An 18,040-nucleotide genomic window follows, 5' to 3' on the forward strand; every position below is an offset into this window, starting at 1 on the left:
AGTGGGGTTCAAGAAGGCAGCTCAGCACCACTTTCTCGAAGGCAACTACAGATGGGCAAGAAATGCTTCCCAGCCAGTGATGCTCACATCCCACAAATGAATAGAAAAAAGAACTCCAAGGGACAGTGAAATTCTGAGTGTTAGGGTGTTGTAACTCTGAGGGATAGTGAAACACTAAGGGCTAGTGTACTGCAATTCTGAGGGACAGTAAAATTCTGAGGACTGTGTGCTGTAACTCCAAGAATTTTACAGTACCTTCAAGAAGGACTGGAATGGCACCGGGCAGTCTAATGCAATACCTGTGAAAGACAGCGAAACACCTAAGGGTCCACAGCTTTAAATGTAAGGAGTACAATTATTAGAAGAAATAGTGTAATTCTGAGAAACGTATGAACTATAATGTTGAGGGACAGTTGCAAGTCCAAAGGGCAGCATAAAAGAACAGCTTGACTCCAAGAGGCATTTTTCAGTGGTAATGAAGGCCAGTGTCTCTCTACGGAGCAGTCTAATATCGTTGGTATCTGTGAGGAACAAAATGCTTGTAACTCCAAATGTTTCCCCTTCAGAATCTTGATCAGCTTACTGTGTCAAAATGTTTCTGCTTTTAAAGCTATTTTCCCATAAATTGCTTTGGGCTGTGTACCATTTGCATAAATAACAAGTCAGTTTTGAGAAGAGATGGATACTCACTTGGCTGGAAAAACTCTTGTGATTCCTCCATCAGTGGCCACAAAAACTGCCAGGAGACCTAGCCTAAAATCGGGAAAAGAGAGGGGGAAAGACGAAAGCCACGAGTGGATGCAACAGGGAGAGAGTGAGTTAAGAGAGAAAGAGAACAGGAAAGACAATGAATGAAGCAATATGAAACAGAGAGAGAGGGAGAAAGAGAGAGAGAGAGAGGGAGAGATAGATAGAGATTGACAGATAGATAGATAGATAGATAGATAGAGAGAGAGAGAGAGAGAGACAAAAAGAGAAACAAAATGGTGCGATAAAATGAAGAGCCAGACAGAAAATCAGGGAATGAAACATAACAAATGCAAAACATGTGAGATATGAAAATAGACAGTAGGACACACACACCGAAAAGAAAGCAAGATAACAGAGAAAACCCGGGAAGGGGGCAATTGAGAAAGAGAGAGAAGGGGAATAAAAACAAATCAAGTTAGTGCTCAGTTCAACAATATTACATTCATCGCTGGATTCTCAGTTCTGAAATTCCCACTGAATTTTCCTGTATGTGCCTCACTTGAATCCTCTTCTACAAAATGACTTTAAATCACCATTGTCCTGGTCTAAAGTGTTTACAAAGCGAGCTCACGGGGCTGAAAAGATAAATTCTTGTTTATTTGTTGGGTCAAAAACACAGAAAAAGCAAGGTTCCCCCGTTGGATGAACTTGCTCAAGCAGTCAAAGACAAAAGTTGACTGAGAGAACACATCCATAATAGCACAAGCCAAACAAGACACATGCCAGGAAATTCATAGAGGCCTGGCATTCCAACTCCATCAACAAACACATTGAACTGGACCCGATATACAAACCACTGAAAAACAAAACTGGAAATAATGTCAACCACCCCAGCAAACCAAGGCACATAAATAATAAGTGGGACAGAACAGCAACGCTTCACTGGAGGCGCACTGACGATGTTACCTAGATGGGTGACAAAATGTCTGCAATCAAACATACAAGCTTGGTGAGCAAGTGAACAGCCTAAAAGACTAAAGTATTTACTTTCAGAAGAATTGGTTGTTGTAACGATGAGGACTGAAGTCTTACAAATTTCACTCCATATTAGTTCAGAACACAAATGATATAATTAAAAAAAATCTCCTTGGTCCAACACATACTTCAGCAATCTGGTGTAAGAGAGATTCAGATGTGGTATTGTCTGTGCGTAAGCTGCAGAGACAGGAAAAAAAATCTCCTTGGTATATTTTACTATGTTGAAGGTGCTATATAAATGGAGTTTAATTCTGTTCTGAAATCTTTGACAACTTGATACCTACACAGCACAGAAAACATACTGGGAACTTCTAATGTTTCTATAAACCAACTAACCAGCCAAGTAATCAAGGATTGTAAACAAAGAATTTTACTCCAGTCCTCTTGTCTCCTGTTGCTATTACTATTGGAGTTACTATCACACACTGCAGCCTTGTTACTCTCACCTCTGCCCTCTGCTGTGGCAATGACTCAATGATTATTGTCAATTGCTTCAATAATCCGAGCAAATCCGGGAACTTACGTGTGCAAGTCGTGATTCCTCCAGACTTTCTCCACTAATTTGGCAGTGACCCCTGAATCCAGGATCAGATTATAGATCAGGTCTGAATCACCTAGAAAAACATGGAGACAAGGTGAGTGCTAGTGAGACAATGCTTGACTTAACGTCTGTGAACATTCCATCGAGGCTATGAAATCCTCAGTTTCTCACATTAACTCCTAATTGATCAAGTTATAACTTCATGACTGCAGAATGACCAGGAACAGCAACACTGATTGCTGAGAGTTTATATGAGGAGAACCCACGCCTTGCTTTGAACAGATCATGTAGCTGACAGATCTGACTACAGTAACTTCACTGAATGGAAATCCACCAACAGGTGAATGCAGGCAAGGTGGAACTAGATCCTAAACGAGTGTGATCAGATATATAATTCCACTGCGGATATCTTTTTCCAAACATTCCTGTCACTTTTTAAAAAATAGAACCCTTACAGTGTGGAAGCAGGCCATTTGGCCCATCAAATCCACACCGACCCTCCGAAGAGGAGGCCACCCAGACCTGCCCCACTACCCTATCTCTGTAACCCTGCATTTCCCATGGCCAATCCACCTAACCTGCACTTCCCAATAGTTCATCCACACATGGGAAAAATTATCACTTGTTTCAAATGAAGATCAGTGTAAAATGAATCTGACCCACACAAAGTATTCATGAGGTTATACAGTAATAGTTAAGCATTGAGTTTACAGAGACATTGGTGAGTTATGTTAATTCATGAGATCACTCCATTAGTATTACGTTAATCAGTGAGATTACAAGGTTAGGATAATAATTATGGTTAACCCATGAAATCAGAATGACAGTGGTATTCTAGTCACTATACATACAGCTTTAGAAGAAACCTTTCCTTCCTACAGTCATCAGGAGCATAAAGTCAGATATTACAGTAACACAGCACAGTAGAGGTTACTTTTGGTCGTGGGGTTTGTAGTCATCTGTCCAGATTGTTGACAGTCTATGTAAATTGACTAATTGGCTATGAGGAAATGTGGGGAATTGGGTACATCTCAATCAGAGCAGCCAATCTCCTAGATGCGTTGAGATGTTAGACTAGATGAGCATGGCATCTCTAAACAAAACTCAGTGTATTTACTGTTTTGTAAGACTTTGTATCAATACCTCTAACCTTCTCTATGCTCTGTTTTCCACTTGGATAAAGAATGTGTTACAAGACATAGTTTGACATTTGAACAAAGCAGTAAATTGTAGAACTCTCCTGAACAACTGCAAGAGCTGATATTAAAACAGATGCCCTCAATAAAGACTAGGATTTAATGTCAGGATATTAATAACAGGGTGCATGCTCCCAACAAGCATTGCTTCATAACTCCACTGTCTACATGAAGATAAAGAGAAGTTAAGTGACGTAGAAGGTCAGGTACCCTTGGAGTACATAGGATGCCGAACCCCATTGGTACTTCCATGGTCTTTAAGATTTGAGAAAAGCCTGGACAGCCACCTTTTGAGAAAGCAACCTTATCCTTCAACTGATCCAGCAAATGATGTTAATCACATATCCCAGCAAAATGAGGAAACACAAATCTGTAATATCATTTAGCAAACATTGGCAAGGAGTGAGGGATAGATCAGTAAGCTTTGGGTTAGGAGGGTATTCACTCTCCACTTGGACCCTTTCCCCTGGTCTCTTACCTGCGCTCGATCTCTTCATTGAAAACTGCCGATGTGACATCGGCTGTCTCAATTTCTCTGCTCCTTTCACCCATTCTAACCTGACCCCTTCTGAAAATGCTCTGATGCCCACCACCATCTTGACAATTTCCAGTTCCCTGGCCCTAACTGCCTCCTGTTCACCATGGATGTCCAATCCCTCTATACCTCTATTTCCCACCAGGATGGTCTGAGGGCTCTCATTTTCTTCCTGGACCAGAGGCCTCAATAATGCCCATCCGCCACCACTCTCCTCCCCTTGGCTGAACTTGTTCTCTCACTGAACAATTTCTCCTTTAATTCAACCTACTTCTGCCAAGTCAAAGGTGTGGCTATCGGCACCTGCATGGGAACCCAGTTATGCCTGCTTTTTTATGGGTAATGTGGAACAATCCTTGTTCCAGTCCTACACTGGCCCTATCCCACAACTCTGTTCTTGGTACACTGACGATTGTTTTCAGGTCAGGAGGATGGAGGGTTAGAAGGTGGGAGAGGATTTTTTTAGAACTGCATCGAACTTATCGCAGTGGAGGAGGCTGTTCTGAAAGTTTCAATTACCAGTAGCTTTAGCTGAGAAGGACAAGGGCAATCAAGCTGATTAGTTTATCTTCCGTAACAGCTAGTACGCATTGTTGAAGAATTGTCTGCACTCTCTCACCTGCACTACAGATGGCAAAGAGAGAAGAATTACTTAGAATACTCAAAGAATTATATTAGAAGGGTCAATGCGGAATTACGATTCCTTTATCTTTCTCCATTTGTAGTCTCAAAAATGTTTCGGAATTTTGAAAATCATTTTGTGTTTCTGTTAGAAGGTCCCATTTGGTACAGGTCTTTCTTCATAACCATGCTCTCACATTCCTCAAAGTATTCCTGCACCTTATCATGGTTCAAGTATCATTCCAATAATAAGTTGCTCAGAGTTTCATGCAATTGGATCTAATCCCATTCTTGCTCTTCCATTCCATATCTCCAGAATATCCTTTTGAATCTTTGTACGTTCAGATGGTTGATGTTAGTGGAGCTTGCTATTTCCCACATCATACCAGTGAGTATTTCTCAAATGTATTTAATTGGCTGTAAAGCACTTTGGAATAGTCTGTTGTCATGAAAGGTTCCAAATAAATGCAGGATATTTTCCTTCCTTTCTCTGTCCCTGCACTTTATTTTGAGCCTTTACATTGTGGTGAGCTTCTTTTCATTGATCTTTTCAGAATTCTCTGCTTGAACTGGTTTGGACTAATGTGATACCTTACTGTGCTGGGGCCTCATTGATTGTGAAATACCTCTCAGACCTGGATAGGGCATAATTCACGAAGGTGGCATTGTGTTATTGGGATGGTAAAGGGACCTGTTTAGATTTAATTTAGGTCTTATAATTAAAGTGACAGTGAACCCAAAATCTTACAAATTACCTGGTTCAATTTTGAATACTTGGAATATACAAGGAAGGTCGTTAAGCACAGACACATCAGGAGCTTTGGGCCCTCCATAGCTTAGTTTACCAACTGAGTCAGAGATTCCAGATCAACTGTGGTATGAACATTCAGGAGATGGGCCTAAATGAATAAAGACTGTATGAAGTCTAACAAGGGAATAGTTAAAGATTTTTTTTTGTTTAGAATACAAAACACATTGACAGCTGTAGTTTGTGCAATTCATTGAGTTCTTGATCAGAGATCTGTGAGTTTAAGCTCATGTGGATGGGAGATAGAACTACCCTGTTTGCTACATGCATAATCAATGCATCTGGAGTGCAGATTGACCACTAGTGTAGCCTGCTTTACGACACCATGATCAGTACAAAATGGTCATTTACTCTTAATTAACTCCGGACATTAAACAAATAGCAAAGGGATTCTGAATTGAGAAAAGATGGGGTAAAGCATTTTTGGCCAATGTTGTGGCAAACTGCAAGAAGGGTCACGTTTAGCCACATCAGTTGAGAACTCCACAGGGGGACATAATTATTTGTAATTTATCATAGACAATATTTAGCACATATTAGCCTATCTGGTGAACAATACACCTATCCACATGAATGTATGCTCCTTCTTTATTATGTTTTATTATTATTATGTTCATCCTCTCGTGCAAAGGCCACCTTACAACAATGTTCACATCACTGAGCCTTTTCTCTGGGTGAAAATGACATGAATGCCAGTGACAAGTCCTACTGCTACGGCCTGCTAAAGTTATGTGCCAAACATCTGGACTTCAGAATAATGTGGGCAAATATGATATTTAAAACATCACAGGAGCATCTGGTGCAAAAGGAGGCCTTTTGGTCCAACCTGTATGCACCTGCTCTTCAGATGAACACCGTTACCTAGTGCTAACTTCATGCTTTCTCCCTATAATCTTTGCATATTATTTCTATCTAAACAATCATCCAAATACTCTCTTGAACACCTCTATTGAATCTGCCTCCATTACACTTCAAGGCAGTGCACTGCATACACTAATTACTCACTGTGTAAAAAATGGTTTTTGCACCTCACATTTGCTTCTTTTGCAAATCACTTTAAATCTGTGCTTCTGGTTCTCAATTCTTTTTGAGAATGGAAACAGTTTCTCCCTATCTACTCTATCAAACCCATTCATGCTTTCGAATCGTGATGAAATACACAATTTATGAAACCAGGGGAAAAGTATGTCTGAGCTGCTGTCTGCAATGAGTTTGGTTTCAGAGCCAGTATTGTTTGATATAGTCCTCAGCAGAAACAGAAACTAAAATGTCAGTTTCTGGATAAGTGGTATGGTAACTTTGAAACCCAGTCTGGGAAATCAGATTGTGATCTTGGTGTACTAGGGAAATGAAGATTGTTTGAATCTAAAATGAAAACACACGGAGATCTGAACATTTCAAAACAAGAAGTCAGTGGAAAGTTATGTGTGCTTGACAGTTGAAAGGAATGAAACCAGAATACTGGATTTAGCAGCAGGTATAGTGTAATACGAGTTATTGTCACTGCTTCAGTTATCTTCACCATCAGCAGTGCTTTGCCCAAAGTAAGAAGTGTGCCATTTTGGTGATGACTGTGGAGCTTGGATCAAGTAAAGCTGCCACTGAAGGCTGAACGCTGACCAAATGACCAAACACAGTGAAGGAAAAGGTGTCATACTCTACCTGAGGAAAACAGGGCGTGAAGGATTTTTTGGCTGTACATGTTAAAGATTTTAAATGGACTGCCAATAAGTCTGTGAAATCTATCTTTGTTGTATCAATTTTTTAAAGTATAATTTATAGCTTCGACTGAACACAATTTGCATGTTAATTCGTTCTTAATTATTTTTGATTGTTAAAGTTACAACTGTGAAATCTTTTCTATTGTTTTCTTCCATTTGTTGTTTGATAAGTTTGGTTCTTTTAGTTCCACCAAACAATTCTGACATCATTCAATGTTTGACAACACTCATTTATGATAATCCATGTTCCAAAGTGATCAACCAGTCATTATTCCAGTTAACAGTGATCTACTTAAATTACCAACTCTGAAATGAGATTGCACTGCTGAAACCTGCAATGTTTGACTGAAATGACTTGAAATCCATTTACAAGGAACTAAGCTGAAATTAAAAGAATAAAAGCAATTCCTCAGCCAAGAAACAATCAAGGAAGAAACTAGCTACAGATTACAAGGAGTCTTAGATATTTTTCAAAGTCTCAACTGCATGCAGTCGCATAAACACTACAGCAATTATTATACTGTTATTATTGTCAATTATATTAGTATAAATCATTATAATAATTAGTTATTATAGTTGATATGGTACGATTATAATTTTTAAAATTCATTCATGTGATGGTGAGCATCACTACTAGGCCAGCATTTATTGCGCATCATTAACTGCCCTGGAGGAAGCAGTGGTGAGCATTTTCTTGAACTGTTGCATACTCTGGGTACTAGGTGCATCCACGGTGTTGTTAGGGAGGAGCTTCCAGGATTTTGACCCAGTGGCATTGAAGAAATGGCAATTCAAGTCAGGATGGTGTATGACTTGGAGGGGAATATGTCTGTGATGGTGTTCCCATGCATCTGACGACCTTGTCTTTTTAGGTGATAGAGATCACGGATTTGGAAGGTGTCAAAGTAGCCTTAGCAAGTTGGTGAGTTGCTAGCTTTTACTTTTTATTTTATAATTTTAAACATAATTCCACTGCACTCTTACTTCTTCCAATGTTGCTGCATTCACATTGTTACTTACATTGTTGTCTATATGTTTATCATCTCCCCCATCCCCACTCCTGCAACAAAGTATCTCTACCTTTATTCCCCCCAGAGTTGGTCACTCTGTGGGCACAAGCCCTGGAGAATGAACAGATGAAAGGGTAGCCTTCCAGTGGAAATGGAAAGGGTGAGAAAAACACACTACTGTGAAAAATTCTGGAAAATAGGTGGTAATATTTGTTTATTTTTGTTTAAATCATAACCTATAGGAAGCAGCATTTGGATGCCTATACACATCCTTAGACAAATTTAAGAAGGTGTGATTATTTTTGACTCTTGCATTATGATTGCCTGCAATCAGGACTTCTTCCAAATTAAACCTTAAAATTAAATTCAATTTCAAACAAAGCACTGATACATTTGGAGTGCATCAAACACAGTAATCAATGTCAAAACTTTCTGGTAGGGAGGTTACTGGTGTCCATGGAGATCACAACAACATGCTGACACATTACTTAAAATTACATCCTAAATTCCACACATTGTTCAACAATTGCTCAGGATTTTAGAGAAATTTCAAAAATCAGAAAACATCCCATGCACATATTCAGTATCAGTACCTTAAAACATTTTCCGTTTAAGATCTAGAATTCAATCTCCAAAAGAGAATTCTCTTCATGAGAATTTTTACAACATTTTCATCCAATCCTTTATTTAAATGTAAGTGAAACACAGTAGACCCATGGGGGGAACAGCAAGGCTGCATCTTTTAAAACATCTAAATAATGTAATAACTAAACCAGAAAATGAAGCATCCATGAGCTGACAGGTAGTTGAGGGGTCCTGCCCCTGGAGACTGTTGCTGTACTCACAGTTCTTGTAGTCAGGAGTGTTCTTATCCATCAGACTGATAAAATTGAATAACAACTCTGTGTTGTTGTCTGACTTGACAAGATCCTTGCAGTATTCCCTAGGAGGAAATCCAAGTGTAAACACATTCCATGAGGGTAAAGTGGACACTGGGTGAAAGAGACAGTGACAAGCCCTCATCCTCAAACCCCTAGGGTGTCACTCCTGTACGAGGATGGGACAGTAACATGAAAAGGAATCATGCTGCAGGAAGTTCCCTATTCTTTAACACACAGACAGCCAGGAGTTGTACTGCCACAGATGAATGCCATGCAGTGGTAGGAGCCTTCAGGAAAGGGCCATCACAGCCTGGAAGCTCGTGCATTATCAGTGATTTCATAATGGGGAAGAGACTACGCCAGAGCAGAGAGATAGATATTCATTACAAAGGCAGACATAGCAATGCAGCTCAGGTTGGAGTGTGGGTGGGTGGAGGGCAATGGTGATAGGAAGGAGTATTGACTGATTTACGTCATGGTCAGATCTGGGCAGCAAGGTGATGCATATGGCACAATGAGTGTACAGCATGAAGCAAATGGGCAAGCGCGCACACACACACACAGCTACCTGGGAGCAATGAATACATGTCCCACGGTCTCAAAGGAGCTGGGTAACAAGGATTCAAAATCTGCAATAAAAAGGAACATTATCTGGGAACTACTGGCGAGGGGGAGGTGTAGCTCACACCTGCAGTGTCTCAGACATGTTATCATTAGCACAGGAGCGGAGAAAAAACTACACAACTCTTAAAAATAAGAAGATCAAGAGGTTGATCTGCAGGGTCGAAGCATATCTCAGGAGAGTAGTTGTAGCCACTATGTTGCCCAGAAAACAGACAATTTTTACATTCTGGAACATGGTAAGTCCAAAATACCAGCCAATAAAAGAGGTAATTCTTTTTTAAAGACTAGAAATACTGTTTAATTGATTACCAATTGCATTTTTTCAACATCTTCCACTGCACCGATTATAGTCAGTAACTGAACGTCACTCATAAGGCACCAACATGGCCAAACTCTTTAAATTACATGGAGACAATCAAACTCTGTTTTGAAAGGGTGGAGCATAGGGTCCAGTTACAGGCTAATAGGGAGGAAGTGGATGGGTGGGGTCCAAACAGCACTGATATCTCTTCAGTATCATTGAGGAGGGGTGGGTTAGTTAGTGAGGAAGGAAGTGAGAGAAAGGAAGAAAAAGAGAGGGGAGAGACAGAGAAAGCAGGACATTAAAGTTGTATACAATAGGAAGCAGATATCTAGAGGGAAGATATTCAGAGCAATGCAAAGGAAATTTGTAAGCCATTGTGGACATAACAAGACATTGCATCAATAGGGTTAGATAAGGAATTTGAGAAGGGGTCAGACGGGCAGGTAAATGGGCAAGCAGGCTGGGTACAGTGGGGGATAGGCACTGAACAAAGAGGGTGGGATGGGAGGGGACCAATATTCAGATACTTGCCCTTGTTGTTGTTTTGGACTGTGTGAATCCATCATAGAGAGAGAAAGCAGAAAAAAAGGGGTTGGGTAGGAAGGGGGTCACAAACAATATTTTATTCAATTACTATTTGAATAAAAATATTGTGTATAAATATACTGAGAATCTTGCAACTGACAAAATAAAAATATATCAAAAGAGCAAACAAACAGTTGCAAACATCTAGACCGATAGCTCTAGGTGCTCTGCACACAAGGCTAGCATGCGATAGCCAAGGGCAAATGATTCTAAAGCTTCAGCAAACAGAACAAGGCAAGTCCAAATAATCCAGAAATTAAAGAGAAAAACAAAAGGAAACAAAACAACAGAATCAAACAAAAATGCAAGAAAGAAACTGAAATCCAAGTAGAACATAGTGAAAAGCATGCACATTTTCACAGTCTCTGTGTGGTTTGCTGCTTCAGAATCATTGTATATTCCGGAAGAAAGCAAGGAAAGGAGAGCTTGACTTTTGCTTCATAGCCAGCTGGATCATTTATTAATTTTATTTTGACTTTGCGGGTTTTATTTTGCTGAACAAAATATAGAGTTTCACCAATTTCAGAAAGGTGACTGTGGTGTAATTGGTTAAACTCTGATTCTGATTAGGGAAACTTGCTTTCTGTCAGTGCAGTAAAGTTTTCCACAGCCCAGTGACAGCTGGGGTGTCTGCAGCTTCAAGGTCAAACAAGAGGATAAATAGATTGGACAACAGGTACTTACACTGAGCTTGAAGGATTTGGTCATCCAACTTTGCTTGGATATAATATCTGCTGTACGGTGGCAACACCAAGGCCAGGCTGCAAAGGGAATGAAGAGGCAATATCACATTTGAAACTGGTCTGAGCCATTTCTGTTTGTTTGAGATGTGGGACTAACATCTGGGGAAAATTTAGTAATTTCTAAAGTATTTCACATATTCAGCTGTAACAAGTGTCCTTACCTACAACACTAGTATTTGTGTGTGGCATCCCAGTCAACCTGTCAAATACTTTAACTGAGTCAAGACTGGGGGAAATTAATACACTGAACTCTGAGCACAAATCATGGAGTGCTGGATAATCAGGGATCCAGTTTGTTGTATAAGACAGTTGGACTGTCTGAGAATTGTCTGTCGTGCGTGTCTGCTGTCTGCTCCAGTCTATTGTTAGACTCCGTAGTTTAAACCATCTAGCTTCTGTCTCATAGGAGATACACACACCTTGAATCAGTGAATGTGGTTAACTGGTCTTAATCTATTGTAATGTGCTATCTTATGACTGTATAGTAAACCTTTATTGTCATTCCAGATCGAGACACAACCCAATAACGGAAGTTCTGAAGTGTCACATTGTCTGATATCATATTTGCATGTTTCATTGACCATGAAATATATAGAGCAAAGGACAAATATCACATTCAGAAGTACCACATACCTATGTGAATAGGTCATCTCTGCAGCTTTCATCATTGTTATTTGCAATGGGGAAAGGTTATAGGGCAAACTGTGGCTGTAATGCTACTGGGAATGTGCAATCCCAGGCTGATGGATGACAACACATTTATTACCTGTAATCAGCACTTTGCACTGGGGTCCATGTGTACGTCCGAGTTACTTCATCAATATATCTCTGCAGAAAGGAAGACAGCAAGACAGTGTTAGATGTGTACTCAAATGTGAGATTTTAACCTGGCAACACATTAGATTTCACATAAATTATGTGAATCTTTGAGACAGCTTGTGACAATAACCACAGAGTCACAGAAGCATACAGTACAGATGAGGCCAAAATACACTACGACCTACACTAGTCCCACTTTCCCTCAGGAGGCCCATGGCCTTGAACATTATGATACTTCAAGTGTTCATCCAAGTTGTGAAACAGTCCCACTGATCCATCTCTTATCATAAGATGACAACCCTTCCATATCTTAGTACTTTCAGTGCTTTTGACAAGGAAATGCAAAGTTTCAGACAGTTATCCCCAAGGTTCCAGTTCACTGCACATAGCATGTAAAGCTTCACATTCCCCAAAGAAATCAATGGTACATTTCCTTTGAATAGAAACTTGGCTTTAAGCATAAACTGTGTATGACTGGGGAAATTATCACATTGCTAACCCAGCTCCTTCTTTCCCCTTGAACATCCAAATACTTTTTTTTGAGATGGAGGTTTAGTTAAAAAAAATCAGAATATTGATCATATTGAGTCCACCACCTTGTTTAGAGATGTTACTATCAAGCTGTGCATTATAGGGATGGTGACAAAGAAGGATGTGACATATAAAGCACTTTGTCATTGGTCTCATTAAAACTCAACCCTTCACACACTTAAGGCTTCAGAGCTATGTGGAATATTCAGCAGTTATTTACACAGAGCGTGAACTCAACAATCAGCAATGGCCATCTGATCTAACGCAAAGAGGATACTTGGGTTAGGCCAGTTTTCTGGCCTGTCTCCTTTTCACAATGGGATTCTAATCATTCTGTAGTTCTACCAGGACAGTCTGAAGGAGTTCTGCTTTGTCAGACCCAACTAGGCCCCATCTACCAGTCTTCATTAATAAAAGCAAAATACTGCAGGATGCTGTAATTCTGAAATCCAGCAGGTCTGGCAACATCAATGGAGATAAAAACAGAGTTAACAAACTGAGTCTATTATTAAGAGGCATTGGCTTAGTAGTATTATTGCTAGACCTAATAATACAGAGATCATGGGGACCCAAGTTCAAATCCCACCATGGCAGATGGCGAAATTTGAATTTAATTTGATGACCGTGAAACTGGTGTCGATTGTCAGGAAAATTCCCATCTGGTTCACTATATCCTTCAGGGAAGGAAACTGCTGTCCTCACATTGTCTGGCCTACATGTGATTCCAGACTGAAAGCAAAGTGGTTAACTTCCCTCTGGGCAATTAGATGTGAGCTGATTGACTCTGGGTGTGAACCAATCTACTCTTGGCGTGAGCTAATTGACTTTAGATGTGTCCTCCATCTTTGCAGACAGCATGTTGTTCTTAATGATTCTGCTATTTCCATCTCTCTAGTCCCATCTTGTCTCATTAGTATTTCCTTTTGCCTTGCACCAACATCCTTTTTGCTATTAAATCTCTCCTGTCATCCACACTAATCTTACCTCTATTTAAAGCCTCTTAAATCTCAAAATTTTCCCAGTTCTAGCAAGAGGTTATTGACCTGAAATGTTAACTCTGTTTTCTCACCATAGATGCTGTCAGATCTGCTGAGTATTTCTACACATTGTTTTATCAGATTAAGCAATAATGTTTTGAGTTCTTAAAATGTTCTTATGTTCTGCTAGGACAGAAGAAGGATTCATCAGTTTCTACTGAAGGTTAGCATTACCATCACACAAAACACAGTATCTGCCTGGGTTAGCCGTTGATTGGACTGTTACTTGGCCAAGCTGATACACATTGGACATTGATTGGACTTCACAAGCTTCAAAATCTCCCCTCCCCCTACCGCGTCCCAAAACCAGCCCAGCTCGTCCCTGCCTCCCTAACCTGTTCTTCCTCCCACCTATCCCCTTCTCCCACCTCAAGCCCCACCCCCATCTCCTACCTACTAACCTCATCCCGCCCCCTTGACCTGTCCGTTCTCCCTGGACTGACCTATCCCCTCCCTAACTCCCCACCTACACTCACCTTTACTGGCTCCATCCCCACCTCTTTGACCTGTCTGTCTCCTCTCCACCTATCTTCTCCTCTATCCATCTTCTATCCTCCTCCCCCTCTTTCCCTATTTATTTCAGAACCCCCTTCTCCTCCCCCATTTCTGAAGAAGGTCTTGGCCCAAAACGTCAGCCTTCCTGCTCCTCTGATGTTGCTTGGCCTGATGTGTTCATCCAGCTCTACACCTTGTTACCACACAAGTAAGGTGTTTGTTTTCACTTATTATAGCCCTCAGTAGTTGGAAAAAGTGGGTGCAAAAACAGATCTCTGTCTATACCTTTCAATTTTTTTTAAATGTAAGATAATTCCCATAAATAGGCAAGGTCATTTAGTGAATGCTCGGATACGGTCTTTATTTGATCGAATTGGCATTATTCACCATTTTGAAGTTTAAGAAGAAGACATGGAGTTACAAATTGTTACAGGTAATAATCTACTTACCTCATCCAGGGATTTGAGTAGAGTTTGGATGTCACTTGTCCCACTCTTCCCATCGATCATGATCCTCCGGATCTGCATAACCGATGATGAATAGAGCAAACAAAAATGACCGCATGTGAAACTGTAATCTCCTTCCAAAGTGATAGAATGCAGTCCGTACAGGAGATGGCTGCTGATGGCATCAGAAGTGTCACATATGTGGTATGGATTTATAAATTATTGGTACATCTGGCAATTCTAACATTCATCTGTGATTCACACAGAATTTCTTTGCCTGTTTCTAACATGATGGAAATAATGGTGAGTAAAATCAGAAGTAAGAAGTATTTATCAGAACATACTTTGAGTATGACATCATTTGATTGAAAAGCATAAGAACAACTGAAAATTTGTTGACATCAATACCAATGTCAAGAAATTGTCAGTTGATATGCATGTTAACTACCAACACAATCTTGGTCAATACATAGGCAGGTTATATTTGGTTGAAGGTAAGGAACGTTGAATAAAAAAAACTCCATCATAATATCAGAGGAAGAAAAAAAGAGTAATCAGATATAGAGTTCTCTCTGGTTCTTTTCAGAGCAGGGGTCAAGAAGGATGTAAAACAATAGAAGGAAATAAGATGCTTGATGCCTTGAAAGAATAGTTCTCTCTATTTGTTGAATGGTGAGATGTGAAGGCTGACTGAAAGTCTGGGATATTGTCTAAGGGTGCTGAGACATTACTCATCTGCATTCTGGAAGTGGACTTCGCAGTCAGCGTGTGTGTAGAAGACTTCATGGAAGAACCTAGTGTTAAGGAGCGGTCAGCCCCAAACATTACATTACTGTAGTAAATCATAGAACCATAGAAAACCAACAGCGTGGAAGCAGGTCATTTGGCTTATCGAGTCCACACTGATCTCTGAAAAGCATCATACCCAGACCCAGCCCCAGCCTCTATAACCCTGCATTTCCCATGGCTAACCCACCTAGCCTGCACATCCTTGGATACTATAGGCAATTTCACATGGCCAATCCATCTAACCTGCATATCTTTGGATTGTGGGAGGAAACCAGAGCACCCGGAGGAAATACATGCAGACACAGGGAGAATGTTCAAACTCCACACAGACAGTCGTTCGAGGGTGGAATTGAACCTGGATGCCTTGTGCTGTGAGGCAGCAGTGCTAACCACTGAGCCACCATGTTTCCATCCCTCCCTCCTCCTCTAACCAAAAGAAAATGAAGAGGCAAGGTTTAGAGGAGAGGAGACAGAGTAATGCGAGAGGAACGTCAGCAGTGAAAGTTCCAGTGGGTAAAGGAGCACGAGCCTAAACAGCTTATGGAAACTGTTATTGGTGAGGAGCAGGTAGGTTTTGAGAAATTGTTATCAGAGCAGACTGCACTAGCAGCTTCAATTTAGTATTAAAAGTATGACATTGTAAGGATTAATTAAGTTAAAGGGTTAAGACATGGCAGGAGAGCTCCAAATCGTGGTCTGCTCCTCTTGCTCGATGTGGGAAGCCAGGCACAATAAGTGCATGTGCAAGAAGTGTCTCCAGCTGCAGCTCCTGGAAGCCCAGGTTTCGGGGTTGGAGTGGCATCTGGGTACATTGTGGAGCATTCGCGAAGCAGAGAATGTCATGGATAGCATGTATAGAGAGGTGGTTACATCACAGACTCAGACTCCGCAGGCAGGAAGGGAATGGGTGACCACCAGACAGAACAGGAGGGCTAAGCAGGCATTGTAGGAATCTCTTGCAGCTACTCCCCTGTTCTGGATACTGTTGAGGGGAATGACCCCTCAGTGGATAACAGCAACCATGACGTCATGGTTGGCTCTGCTGCAGAGAGAGGGAGAAATAGGGATAGAAATGCCAACGGGGATTCAATCGTAAAGGGAATAGATAGCCTTTCTGTGGCCGCAAACAAGAGTTCAGGATGGTGTGTTGCCTCCCTAGTGCCAGGGTCCTGGATGTCTTGGAGCGACTGCAGGACATTCTGGAGGGGGAGGGCAAACAGTTAATGGTCATAGTTCACGCTGGTACTAAAGACATAGGTAAAATGTAGGGATGAGGTCCTAAAAGCAGAATATAGAGAACTAGGAAGAAAGTTGAAATGTAGAACTTCAGGATACTACCAGTGCCATAAGCTAGTCAGAGTAGAAACAGCAGGATATATAGGATGAACACATGGCTGAAAAGATTGTGTGAGGGGGAGGGTTTCAGATTCGTGGGGCATTGGGAACCAGTTCTGGGCAAGGTGGGACCTGTACAAACTGGACAGGTTACACCTGGGCAGGACCGGGACCGACGTCTTTGGTGGGGATACTTGGTAGGGTGGTTGGGGAGGGTTGAAACTAGTGTGGCAGGAGGATGCGAACCAGAGGAGTAGGCAATAGATACAGAAATTGAGGGAGAGGTAGAAACCAAGACAAACATTACTAAGAACAAGAACAGGCAGGGAAACACTGCTGAAAGGAGCAGGGGAAGTGGTCTGAAATGCACGTGCTTCAATGTGAGAAATAGGCAAGGTAGATGAACTTAGAGCATTGCTTAGTATTTGGAACAATCGTATTATTGCAATTACAGAGATTTGCCTGAAACTTCGGACAGGGTTTGCAGCTGAATGTCCCAGGATTTAGATGTTTCAGGTGTGATAGAAAGGGATGTAAAAGAGGTGGGGGAGCTGCATTACTGGTAAAGGAGTATCTCACACCTGTGCTGAAGGAGGATACATCAGAGGATTCGTGCAGCAAGGCAATATGGGTAGAACTCAGGAATAGGAAAAGTGAAATCACAATGCTGGGAGTATACTGCAGGTCTCCTAACAGCCAACGGGAGATAGAGGAGAGAATAGGTAGACAGATTTTAGAAAGATGTAAAAACGGCAGGGTTGTTGTGGACTCACTTTGTGCTAGGGGCTTGCATGGGGCAGAATTTGCAAGGACCATTCAGGAGGGTTTCTTGACACAATATGTAAACAGTCCAACCAGGGAAGGGGTTATACTGGACCTGGTTTTTGGAAATGAGCCCGAACAGGTGGGTGAAGTTTCAGTGGTGAGTATTTCAGGAGTAGTGACCATGATTCTGTAAGTTTTAAGATACTCATGGATAGGGATAATGCAGTCCTCAGATAAATTGGGGGAAGGCGAACTACAACAATATCAGGCAGGAACTGGAAAATTTTGATTGAAGGTGGCTGGTTGAGGGTAAATCCACATTGGACATGTGGGAGTATTTCAAAAGGCAGTTGATAAGAATTCAGGAGCGGCATGTTCCTGCGAGAATGAAGGATAGGTGTGGCAAGTTATGTGAACCTTGGATGACCAGGGATGTTATGACCTTGGTCAAAAAGAAAAAGGAAGCATACATAAGATCTAGGAGGATGAGAACTGATGAAGTCCTTGAAGTGTATAAGAAAAGTAG

At 41.1% G+C, this 18,040-nt stretch overlaps 1 protein-coding gene across 1 annotated transcript in view; it reads right to left on the minus strand.

The window, feature by feature from the left end:
• Positions 1–18,040, minus strand: part of cacna2d2a (calcium channel, voltage-dependent, alpha 2/delta subunit 2a) — a 668,643-nt gene that overhangs the window by 50,097 nt on the left and 600,506 nt on the right. Inside the window, exons 20-26 of the mRNA XM_048606749.1 lie at positions 14,629–14,700; positions 12,064–12,125; positions 11,239–11,315; positions 9,610–9,670; positions 9,006–9,103; positions 2,252–2,342; positions 691–753 (exon numbers count right to left, since the gene is read on the minus strand). Coding sequence (XP_048462706.1) covers positions 691–753; positions 2,252–2,342; positions 9,006–9,103; positions 9,610–9,670; positions 11,239–11,315; positions 12,064–12,125; positions 14,629–14,700 — 524 coding nt within the window. The remainder of the gene's footprint in view (positions 1–690; positions 754–2,251; positions 2,343–9,005; positions 9,104–9,609; positions 9,671–11,238; positions 11,316–12,063; positions 12,126–14,628; positions 14,701–18,040) is intronic.

Source organism: Rhincodon typus, chromosome 16 (assembly GCF_021869965.1).
Source record: "Rhincodon typus isolate 14 chromosome 16, sRhiTyp1.1, whole genome shotgun sequence".
NCBI lineage: Eukaryota > Metazoa > Chordata > Chondrichthyes > Orectolobiformes > Rhincodontidae > Rhincodon > Rhincodon typus.